General features: G+C 34.6%; 1 protein-coding gene across 2 annotated transcripts in view; it reads right to left on the bottom strand.

The window, feature by feature from the left end:
• NBEAL1 (neurobeachin like 1) overlaps positions 1–12,691 on the bottom strand; it is a 178,415-nt gene that overhangs the window by 123,259 nt on the left and 42,465 nt on the right. For both annotated transcript variants that reach the window (XM_049712339.1, XM_049712338.1), the window contains exons 6-9: positions 11,282–11,364; positions 6,379–6,464; positions 2,801–3,107; positions 1,171–1,277 (exon numbers count right to left, since the gene is read on the bottom strand). In XM_049712339.1, the coding sequence (XP_049568296.1) occupies positions 1,171–1,277; positions 2,801–3,107; positions 6,379–6,464; positions 11,282–11,364 (583 nt within the window). The remainder of the gene's footprint in view (positions 1–1,170; positions 1,278–2,800; positions 3,108–6,378; positions 6,465–11,281; positions 11,365–12,691) is intronic.

Below are 12,691 nucleotides of genomic sequence, written 5' to 3'. Positions count from 1 at the left end.
CATATGCCGTCAAATGCTCATACTAAATTTTAACAATGCATAACAAAAAAGACTTTGAGACTTAACAACAAAAAAGCTAAAAAACCCAACTAAAAAATGCACCAAGGACTTGAATAGACATTTCTCTAAAGATGACACATAAATGGCCAGTAAGCACATGAAAAGATGCTCAGCATCACTAATCATTAGAGAAAAGCAAATCAAACTACAATGAGATACCACGTCACATCCATTGAGATGGCTACTGTCAAAAAAAAAGAAGAGGAAGAAGAGGAGGAGGAGGAAGAAGGAGAAGAGGGGGAGGAGGAAGAGGGAGAAGAGGAAGGGGAAGAGGAAGAGGAGGAAGAGGAAGAAGAAGAAGGACGAGAAGGAGAAGAAGAAGAAAACAAGTGTTGATAAGAATGTGGAGAAACTGGAACCTTTGTGCAGTGTTGGTGGCAATGTAAAATGGTGCAGCTATTATGGAAAACAGTAAGGTGGTTCCTCAAAAAATTAAAAATTTAATTACTATATGATACAGCAAACCCACTTCTGGATATATACCCAAAAGAATTTAAAGTAGGGTCTTGAAGAGATATTTGTATACTCATGTTCATAGCAACATTATCCATGATAGCCAAAAGGTAGAATCAACACAAGAGTCCATCAACAGATGAATGAATAAACAAAATGTGGTATATACATATGTATACATACATTGAGATACTATTCAGTCTTAAAAAGAAAGGAAATTCTGCAATATGCTACAACATGGATGAATCTTGAGGATATTATGCTGAATGAAATAAGCCAGTCACAAAAAATCAAACACTGTACAATTCCACCTATACGAGGTACTTAGAGTAGCAAAATCAGAGAGACAGCAAGAACAGTAGTTGCCAAGGGCTGAACGGACAGGAGAATGTAGAGTTGTTTAATGGATATAGACCTTTAGTTTTACAAGATGAAGAGTTATGGGGGATGGATGGTGGTAATGGTTGCGACAACAACGTGAATGTATTTAATACCACTGAACTGTATACTTAAAAATGATTAAGATGGTAAATTTTACGTTACGTGTATTTTACCACAATAAAAAATTTAGTTATAGTTATGCTCAAAATAGAATCAAAACAAAATAACCGCTTCTTAAAATCAAAGACAACAATAATAGTAATAATAGAAAAATACCTTGCAGTTCTGTAGCAGTCGTATGAGATGTTCAAAGCAATTACTGTTAAGAAAAATAGCCTGAAGAACAGGCCTATCTCTGCAGTCTAACATGGCTGTAATGGTATCTATGAAATTAAAAACAAAACTGTCCATTAATAAAGTGGAAAATCTGGGATCACAGAAACATTCACTCTAGCCATATACTTAATTTAGGCTTTTTGGCTAACAACAGATGTAAATTAATAGGAAATAATAAAGAGGGGGAATAGAAAACAAAACCTGTACTTATTACTTGATAAGAAAAGTGAAAAAAAAATGTGAACATTTTTATACTTTATTATTAAAAATATTTATTTTTTTATATATAAGAATGATATATATTTCCCAGAGATTTACTTAGGTGTTCTTCCATTATAACTTAAGTGTAATAAACTGTGGTTCCCAACTTGCTATGAATAAGCAACACTTGGTTATGTCTGGCAACACTGTCTCATTTCTATAGTATAAAATTAACATATGGCTATCATGAAAATGAGACTTAGGTAATTAATCCATTGGTGATGATGCTTTGGTCTTGTTTCCTACTGAAAGGATGTCCCCACTCAGAAATCAAGGGAGATTTGACATAGGTAATATGCAAGTTCATAATAAAAAAGAAGTCCATTCAATATAGACTCAAATTTCCTTATAAACTTATAATTTATTATAATTATAAAACGTGACATGTTATAACATATAAAAGAATAGAAACTATATAAGATGAATCTTATTTTCCTACAAAAACACTATTGTTATGAATCATTAAGTTTCACTGAGATTTTGATATCCAGTATTTTTAAATTGGACACCACACACATACCCACACAAACATTTTTTAAAGTCTCTAGGGCTATACAACAAACCATTAATGTTGGTTATGTTGGGTGGCAGGATACAAAAACTTTTTTTCACTTTTCTGAATTTTCTAGTTTAGCTATAATGAAAATATTTTACTTCTATAAAAAGGAACTCTCAGTTAATAATATTAGTATCTAACAGGAGTACAAAAAGAAATCACGTATATTGGTGAAGGAGCTTGCAGGGAGGCGGGAGATGGGGAGAGAGAGAAAGAAGCACAGAATGACACAAAACAACCAACACAAAGAGAGGGAAAGAAAAACAAGACACATACACACAGAGGATCTGAGGAATCAAAACAAAACAAGAAACCAGAAACTCTCAAAAGGAAGGACATACTGAAGTGATTTCTACAGAGATGTATTAGAAGCACATAAAAAATTGATCGTATGTGACTCTTTGCCATAGGTTAGAAACTACAAATGGCACTTTCTGAAAATTTACTTTTCCTAGAATTTCAAAATCACAGCTGATTTACTTTTGAACATTGATGCTTTTAGTGGATTACAACTTTCAAAAGAGAATATAGAGGCTCGATTTTGTCACTGTTAAAGCAAATACGTGAAAGACAAATCAATTCCATATTATTTTGAAGTCAAATCTAAATAGTCACACAATATCTGAATTAAACAATCAATATTTTCTATACAATAGCCTTGAATTCTTAATGAAAATAGAGAATATAAAGGTAAAAAAAAAAAAAACTAGATTCAGAGAAAACTGAATATAATAAACTTCATCTAATACTCACTCAGCATTTTGATCTGTAGAGCTATGAACCGGCTTTCCCACAGTCTGGACCTCCTTTGATTAGGTAAAGCTGAATGATCTGAATTTAGCAATTTAAAATAGTTCTCCAAAATAGTGCTGGTTTCCACTTGACGCTGATCAGAGCTGCTAGTGAGAAGGATATGTACCACCTCTGTAAGGCACTTCAGAGTAAGTTCTACCTTCCTACCCACTTCTTCAGGATTTCCTTCCTCCCAAGAATCGCAATCGGCCAAAACTCTCATGAGAACCTCCATGGTGGCTGGAGAAATTGCTTGCAAAGCATTCCTCTGAAACATGAGAGACTAAAATTGAAACCCAAATCTAACAGAAGTGCTATATGTTCGCAAAAACAAAGAGAATTTAATAAATCTGCAGACAACTTTTTCTTTATCAATCAACATTGAAAAAATTTTACACAGATACTTTTGACAGACACTGCTGGTGTTTTACACATATTAGGTCTTCATTTCTTCACTAATAGAATTCTGATTTTATTCAGATAGTCATCTGCCCAGGTAGAAAACTTACTTACCGCCCTCCCTTGTAACTAGGGGTAGCCATGTGACATAGTTCTGGTCAAGAATATATGCCAGTAGACCATGAAGAGGATATCACTTTACAAATAAAAAAGGGAAGGATCCTTTGCTTTTGGCTTTTTCACCCTTTTCTTGCCTGAAATGCAGACAAGAAGCTTGGAGCCACCTTTATATCATGAGGAAACAAGCCCCAGAATTAAAGTAGCAGGCTACAGAGCAGAACAGGAACACAAGGACCTTAGTCCCTGATGATATCATTGAGTTGCTGTGCTATCCCAGAACCGCCTGCATCTGGATTTCTTATGCAAGAATAAAAATAAACACGTCAATTTGGCCAAGCCTCTCTCATGTTTTCTATTGGTTATAGCAAATGACATATATCATTTATATCATATTATCCCAAATAATATAGATATATAAGAGGACTGGCTTGGCTCTGATTCTACAAATATATTTCTGAAACTCTAAGTAACTGGTAGCTATTTGAGGTGATCCATTAAGCTTGAAATAAATATGTTGCCCTAAATTGTTACATTCATAAATAATAAATCAGAGTATAATTATGTAAAATCATCTGAAAGTAATAACACTTAGGCCATTTGGACTGATTATCAATATGATAAATAATATCAATAATAACAAGTGCTACTATGGAAGAAATTGCTGATGGCCCATCCAACGTCAATTTTCCTCTGCTTCCTTATTAACAGAGCCCCTGATGTTTTTGCTGGACACATGGCTACCAGGAATAAACATTACATTTCCTAACCTCCCCTGCTGTTAAGGAGGCTGAGGAAACAAGTTTTATCAAATTTTTTATCTGAACATATTTGCAACTTTGCAGCTATCTGATGGAGTTTGGCAAATGAGATACTGTCAGCTTTTCAGTATCTCCTTCAAAGATAATTGGCACCTGCCATTTGTCTCCTTCTTCACCTCCCCCTCCATCTTTGTGCCCAAAATGTAGACATGGTGGCCAAAACTCTAGAAGCTATTTTGTACCACAAGAAATAATAGTAAGGATAACAAATTGACATTCAAAAGGTACCTGAGTCCCTGAAGAGGTTAGAGCCACCAGATTAACTCTGGACTGCTTACAGCTATTTTTTTTTTTTAAACAAAAGAAAAAAGATAAACTTCTAACTTAAGCTACTAGAACTTCAGTATTTACTGCTACTTTCAAGGAATCATAAATCTGATACCCCTGTGATATACTTCATTCTTATAAGCACAGGCACTTTGTTAAGTGTTTTACATATATTATGTGTCATTTGGTCCTTATGACTGCCCTATAAGTGTTACTATTTCCACATTACAAATAGAGAAACTAAACAAATGTAAACAGTTTATCCAAGGTCACACAACTAGTTAGAAATGACATAGGATTCAAACCTATGTCAGTCTGGCTCCAGAGCCCCTGCTCTTAACATAGCACAAAACAGCATAAATATGCCAGTGGGAAGCCAGGCATGATGCTTTGGAAAGGGAGACCAATCACTGGACTTTTTTGACTCTGTGACAAAGCCATTATTATGCCTTTAACTATTCATCTAAATACCCTTGTACTGAGGCTATATTCAACAGCCTTCTGATTTCAATATATTTGTAACTATAGCTATGACCTGATTATAAGGATTTTGAGTATCTTCAGTACATAAAATAATAAATTGGGCTTCCAACCTATTTGAATTCCATGTGAGTTTTAATAACTGGAGGTCTCTCAGGGCTCGATTACCCCAGGCCCTAACAAGAACAAGTCTGGGTATATTCAAAAAGGGAACAGGATCCAACCAGCTTCGGCATCAGTCAAAAACAATGTCATTTCCAATTTTACTCATGTACACTTATTAATTCTTATTCTTAGTAGTGGAGAAATGATGGAAATTGGGAGGTACTGAGGCAAAAGAAGGATATTAGCTAATAAAGGAAGGTGACAAAGCAAACAAACTGAAAAACAGGATTCTGGTCACCATTCCTCTCGCTACAGAGACTCTTATCTTCTACTAGAGTGCAGAGGAGAGGGCAAGGTGGCCCACTAGGAAACCCAAGCAGTATTATTAGCAATACCTGTGATTTTTGTCATCAATAGAAATCATATACATTTTCATGTATTATAGTTGTTGTAGTGTCTTGAAACATCATTTACCCTCATCTCTTCTTTGAAATTACATTAGTGACTAGACTTGCTGCTGTATTTTTTTATTTGATGTGTTATAAAGAAGCACATTACTATGTTACAAACTTGTTTTGTTAATATTTTAGTAACTGCATTTCAGTATAGTTTCCTTTGTGATCATATGTATTTTATTTTAGGCATGTGAAAACATTCTGACAAGGGGCTATATCAAACTGCCAAAGGGGTATGTGATATAAAATGTGTTAGAAACCTCTGATCTAAACTGTGTGGCTAAACAAAACAAGTAGAATAGTCCTTCTGAACTATAATCCTGTTTTCAACTAGTAGTTAGATTCAAAGTTTACTACAGACAGCTTTTAAGATGTTCAATTTAAATAAATAAATAAAATTACTAGAACTTCTTTCTTATAAATAATTTAAAAACTAGTTCAGTTTGTTGAAAAATGCATATAAGCCATGTATATATGCATTTAATAAGTAAAAATAGACAGCAGAGTGACTAAATTCATGTGTCTTAGGAAATCAAATGGCTAGAGTTTTATTTCATCAAATGAACTAACAGGGATGACTATCCTCTATATTCTAAAGTAAGAACTGGAAGCTGAAAGTTAATACAACTAAGAACTTCAAATACCAAGAACTGTTAAATCTAGTTATTTATGCAGTACTTTTATTGTTAATGCTAATATTATTACTTAGGTTTTTTGGAACTTAATAAATAAAAGAAGTAAGTAAATTAAGTTTTAAACAAGATCTAAACTCAAAAAAATATTTGTATGGTTCATGAAATTTTTAAAGACACAAAGAATTCATTAAATAATCTATGGAAAACTTTTTGTAATGTTTACTATCGTTTCATAGGTTAACTTTCAACATGTTCCTCACCTGCCCACCAGCTACAATGGCTCCAAAGAGATGCAATAAGCAACACTTAAGACTTTCCTTGAGATGCTCACTTTCTTGAAAACATTCTGTGAATATAATACACAAAATAAATAAATAAGGTTTCTCTTTCACAGTATGACTGATCTCTAAGGAATGTCTGACACGGAAACATCAGAAACGATTTGTGTAGCTGATTCCCTTTGCTGCACAGTAGAAGCTAACACAACATTGTAAAGCAACTATACTCCAGTAAAAATTAATTATAAGAAACAAAACAGAACAAAATTAAAAAAAAAAGATTTGTGAAAGGCTAAAATTTGTTAAAAGGCAAAGTTAACATGCATTTTTTTTCATAGGAAAGGAAAAGAGAAACCATCAATCAGGGAGCATTTTAGATACTTTCTTTATGTTACCTCATTTAATTCTCATAATACTCCATACGAGGATGATATTTTGCCCCCATTTATAAATGAGCAAATGGAAGGTCAAAATTTAATACGGTGCCTAAAGTCATCCGGTTACTAAGTGACAGAGCTACAAATTAACCCAAATCTGCAATAAAACTAGACGTCTTTTTACTACTAGAACTACTGCTTATTAGTATAACTATTATTATTCAATTATAAAACTGAAAGAGTCAGATAAAAAGATCTCCTGGGTCCACTCCAGGGCCAATATTCTAAAGCTCTAGTACCAATAGTAACCTTTCTTTTAACATAATTTTATTGTTTTTAAAAGGTTATACAGGGCTTCCCTGGTGGCGCAGTGGTTGAGAGTCCGCCTGCCGATGCGGGGGACACAGGTTCATGCCCCGGTCCAGGAGGATCCCGCATGCCACGGAGCGGCTAGGCCCGTGGGCCGTGGCCGCTGGGCCTGCGCGTCCAGAGGCTGTGCTCCGCTGCGGGAGAGGCCACAGCAGTGAGAGGCCCGCGTACCGCAAAAAAAAAAAAAGGTTATACAGGCACATTACACAGAAAATTTTAAACAGCATAAAAGAACTGACAAGGAAAAGCAAGTTTCCCTCTAACCTATTCCTCAATCCACCTTGCTCTCCACACCTTAAAAAAAAAAAAAAAAGCAAAAAAGCTCTACACATATTATTGCATTATGCTTTTTTGCTTAATACATTATGCTTAATACATTCTGGGCATTATTACATCTTAACATATACATCTGCATTATTCATCAGTAGTGGAATGACTAGAGAGCATTTCACTACAATGACGTACCTTAATTTACTTAACCAGTTCTCTACTGATAAACATTTATGCTTTTCCATTTTCTTTTGATACTACTAACAATCCAGTAATGAATATCCTTTTGCATACATCATTACACACAAAGACAAGATAATAACAATAGAATTATATGCAATTTTTATACATAAGAAACATTACCAAAAAGAAACAATTTTGAGTTAAAGTGTATTGATAGAAATTTACATTTAAAAAATTAAGTCATTCCAGCTATGCTGGAATAACTGTCACTACACATGTTTTCCTGCTATAAATAACTAGAAAATTGGAAAAAATAGGCTCTAGAAATTGTCCTTCTATTGTGAAACACAAGAGAAGGAAAGCAAAGTAAACCCAAGGATCACCTCAGCTTTTGGTTTGTAGACATTTTCTGAACAAATGCAGAGAAAAGGGGAACCCTAAAAGAACATGGCTATTTGCTGAGTTAGGAGACAGATAAAAAGTTTGGGGAGGCCTAGGCAACTGGAATTTGTAAAGCAGTACTTGAATGGAGGAAGCTCTACATACAGAGAAAGCAATCCAGAAATATGCAAAGGGCTCACTTTGAGTCCAAGTACCAGTCCTAAATTATAGTGTGAAATCCCACAAGACAGGCAAAAACCTACCAAGAAGTTGTAAACTGAAATTTCAGATTTCACACAGATGATAGAGTTCTATTCAGCCACAGAGGACATACAGAAAACAAATTCTAATCATAAGATTGCTGGAGTGTCAGATACTATACTAGTATCTGACAAAACAGGCAAGGAATATCACCAAGGCAAGGCAAACAATATTACCATGGATACGAAGGGACATTTCATTATCAAAAAACAGGTCATGAAGATAAGGCTTTTCAAAAAATTTGCAATAGTTTATTTTAAAGACTTTACAACTACAAGTACTTGGGATAAATATTTGGGGATAAATTAACAAAATATGTGCACAATCTATGTGCTGAAAACTATGTAACACTGGTTAAAGAAATAAACATACAAATAAACAATGAGATATATCAGATTCATGAATTGGAAGTCTCAATATTCTTAAGGTGGCAATTCTCCTCAAATGGTTCCATAGATTCAACACAATCCCAATCAAAATTCCAGCAAGCTTTTTTGTAACAATACTGAAAAATGGATTCTAAATATATATATAAAATGCAAATGATCCAGAATAATGAAAACAATTTGAAAAGGAAGAACAAAGTTGGAGGTCTTAATGACTTCAGGACTTAGTATAAAGTCACAATAATCAATACAGCGTGGTAACAGCATACAGGTAGACATGTGAAACAAAAAAGAGAATCCAGAAGTCAACCCATGTTTTATGGTCAACAGATTTTTGACAAATGTGCCCAGGTAACTCAATGGAAGAAAGAAGAGCTTTTTCAACAAATGTTGCTGGAACAATAATGAAAAACGTTATGCTAGATAGAAAATACTAACTCAAAACAGGTAACTGACCTAATAGAAGAAAACATAAGAGAAAATCTTCATGACCTTGAGGTAACCAAGATTTCTTTGGTAAGGCACAAAAACCACAGATCATAAAAAAAATTTTATAAATTAGATTCCATTAATATTTAAAGCTTCTGTGTTTTAAAAGACTCAAATGAAAATGCAAATTGAATAGGATAAAATGATCTTCGTGATCAAGTGTGGAATAATTTTAGCATCAAAAACTATAACCTGGGGCTTCCCTGGTGGCGCAGTGGTTGAGAGTCTGCCTGCCGATGCAGGGGACGCGGGTTCGTGCCCCGGTCCGGGAAGATCCCACGTGCCGCGGAGCGGCTGGGCCCGTGAGCCATGGCCGCTGAGCCTGCGCGTCCGGAGCCTGTGCTCCGCAGCGGGAGAGGCCGCAACAGTGAGAGGCCCGCGTACCGCAAAAAAAAAACAAAACAAACTATAACCTGATTGTAACATTGAATAAATAAAAGTTGAGTCCACAGTGATACACAAAAAAGAGAGAAATAAAACTTATATGCCCCACTAAAAGTAACTATTATTTGAACTCATTTTGAAAACAGTAAAAGGGAAAGATTTAAGTACTTTATCCAGCCTTTTTGGGAACAGCTGTAGTTTATCCCCAGTTGATGAGGGAAAATTCTTTTTTACAGAATACAACAGCTGATAGAACTGTAAGGATAGAATTTGAAGACCACAATACTGCAACCCTCAATAAAATAACTGATCCAGGCAAGTATCATCAATGGATGCAAAATATTAGGTGAAAAAATGTTGAAAAATATGATATTCACCCTATGCCACAGTATCATTCCAAGGATATCTTGCAAAATTGCAAAAGGAAAACCATCTTTACAATTGAAAATTTTCACTATCACTACTGTGAATACTGATTAACAAAGGGTAGGAAAAACCCTTTCTCCTTCTCTATAGGAAAATGGACCAAGAATTATATTTCTGGAAATCTGACAAATGTGGACCATCAATGAGTGACAAATGAGTTACCAGGCAACATTGCTCATGGTAAAAATGGCCCTTGATCTGGACTAGGAAGACTATGATAACTATAAAATAACCTTGGGCTTCCCTGATTGCAACGTGTAATTTAGGCATTTCCCTTCCCAGGATGTGGAAATTACATTCATCGGTTACTACAAGCTATACATGCCTTCTATGGGATACTGTACTTCAAAGCCAGAGTGGCTCACACACCCACCAATTTGGTTTCATACCCTCACTTAGAAAACCCAAGAAAAGCCCCTGGAATGTTCTGAGATCTCCTCCTGAAAAGAAACACCTACACTGTTCCATTGGCATGCTGGGTTTCCTACTGTGGACATGTGAGTTTGATTATCTAGCTGAAGGCAGTATCACTACTGGTGGTCAAGCAAAGTGGGCACTGCAATCGTCTTCACCAAGCAATCAAACAAAGGACTATTTCGTTAGCAGACATTTGGTCCTGTCCAAAATGTCCATAAGATATTTGGTCCATGCCAAAAAGTCCTTGACATTTGGTCCTACCCAAAATCATGTGGCATGAACCAAATATGCTCATTTGGATAGGAGCAAATTTCAAGGACCTTTTGGCATAGCCAAGTGTCTTATGGACATTTTGGACAGGACCAAATATCAAGGATCTTTTGGCGTGGACCAAATGTCATATATATTTTGGACAGGACCAACTGCCCTTCCAGGGACTATTTGTCTTATTTTATTTCTTAGAAAAAAAAAAAAAAAGGAGTGACAGAATTAAAGCAAATATGGCAAAACGGCAAAATGTTAAGATCTGACCAATTTGAGTGGGAAACACAAGGTGTTCCTTTTATATTCTGCAAAATTTTCTACATTCTTAAAATATGGCAAAATCATTTCTTTAAAGAAAGAAAGCTAGAGTCCATATAGGTCATACAAACGGGGACCAATTCTCTCAAGTTTATTTTCCATAAAAATTCTAAAGTTTTAACATATACTACCATCATTAAAACATTCAGCTCTTCTCAAAAGAAAAACACTTTGAGAACAATGAATTAAATAAAACCAAGAAGAATAATCACAACAAAACATGAATCAAGTACTCCAGTAATAGTTTCTTAGAATCTTTATCTTATAAAAACACAAAGCTGAATCAAGGTCAGAATCAGAGTAAGGAACAATCAAAGTAACATCAGAATCAAAGCAAGAAAAATTAGAGCTGTTACTTACGATAAAAGAAAGGGACAAACTCCACTGTGAGAGAAGCTGGTTTATATTTCTGTCTGCTCTTTTCCACAGTACTAAGGATTCGTCTATTGTTAAAAAGAAGTTAATACCAAATTACAACATGGGCAAGTAGAGAAGGCACAATTACAAAAACAATTATAAAATAAATTTAATATTTTACTTTTGATTTGTGTACTAAATAATACATCACCAGGATTGGCATAATCTTGAAAAGCAAGTCTAGCCACTAATTTAAATGCTCACCAACTGAAAGGATTTCTTCTTTCGAATTACACAAAAATTTAAAACAATTAACGGTGAAATGTAGCAGTCACATTAAGTTTCCTAACAACTGGAAATAGAAAAAGGAAATAGCCATTTAAAATTTCCAAAATGTAAAAGAACTAGTTCAGTAGTACTGCTAATTTGATACCTAAGGTAGTAGCTTATTCCTACAGTGCAACTGAAATTCATCAGAAATCAAGCTACTCTGTGCCACTTTCTGAAATTTTATCTGGACACGAAGACTCCATACCACTGGCTTCTTCTACCTGAAGGATACAGATCCAGAGGGCTGGGATTATTTTTGTTTTTAATTACAATTTCAGTAATTTTGATGGCTGAAATATTTCTACAGACTTTGGTAAGGCCAACACAAACAGCATGTGCTTTTACAAAGAACACTTCAATTCAACACAAAATGAATCTCTTAGATGGGCATGGTGGGTGTGGGGCTTAGGGAATAAAGGTTACTGTTACAATGACATATCAGCAACTGGTGGACTGTTGAAAATCAAAAAAAAAAAAGACTTTTTTCCATCCCCCAAACAAGCTCTTAACACTGTTAGAAACCTAGAAAAATGGTACAGGTGAACCGGTTTGCAGTGCAGAAATAGAGGCACAGATGTAGAGAACAAACGTATGGACACCAAGGCGGGGAAGTGGCAGGGCAGGTGGTGGTGGTGGGATGAACTGGGAGAACAGGATTGACATGTATACACTAATATGTTTAAAATGGATAACTAATAAGAACCTGCTGTATAAAAAAATAAAATTTATTTTAAAATTTAATTAATTATTAATTAAAATAATGTATAAATACGCTCCAAAATGTTTTTGCTCTCACTAAAAAAAAAGGTAGTAAAATCATGCCTTTACAGAGAGCAAGTGATTTAATAAACTTTGTTAAATCTTAAAACAACAACAACAACAAAAAAACACTGTTAGAGCCAACAAAAATGGAAAATATTTGGAGAACAGCCACATAGAAATGCCATACATTTAAATACAATCTACTGATAAAGCACTGGATTAAGATGCCTTCTTCTCAACAATCTGAACAATATTCAATTAAGGTATTGAAATTATTTTCTTTATAATTATTATAATTGTTCCTTATAATTATATAGAAAG

The sequence above is a fragment of the Orcinus orca genome, chromosome 7 (assembly GCF_937001465.1).
Source record: "Orcinus orca chromosome 7, mOrcOrc1.1, whole genome shotgun sequence".
NCBI classification, from domain to species: domain Eukaryota; kingdom Metazoa; phylum Chordata; class Mammalia; order Artiodactyla; family Delphinidae; genus Orcinus; species Orcinus orca.
The sequence above is the reverse complement of the archived record's forward strand: the minus strand, read 5'-3'. Positions and strand labels throughout refer to the sequence as shown.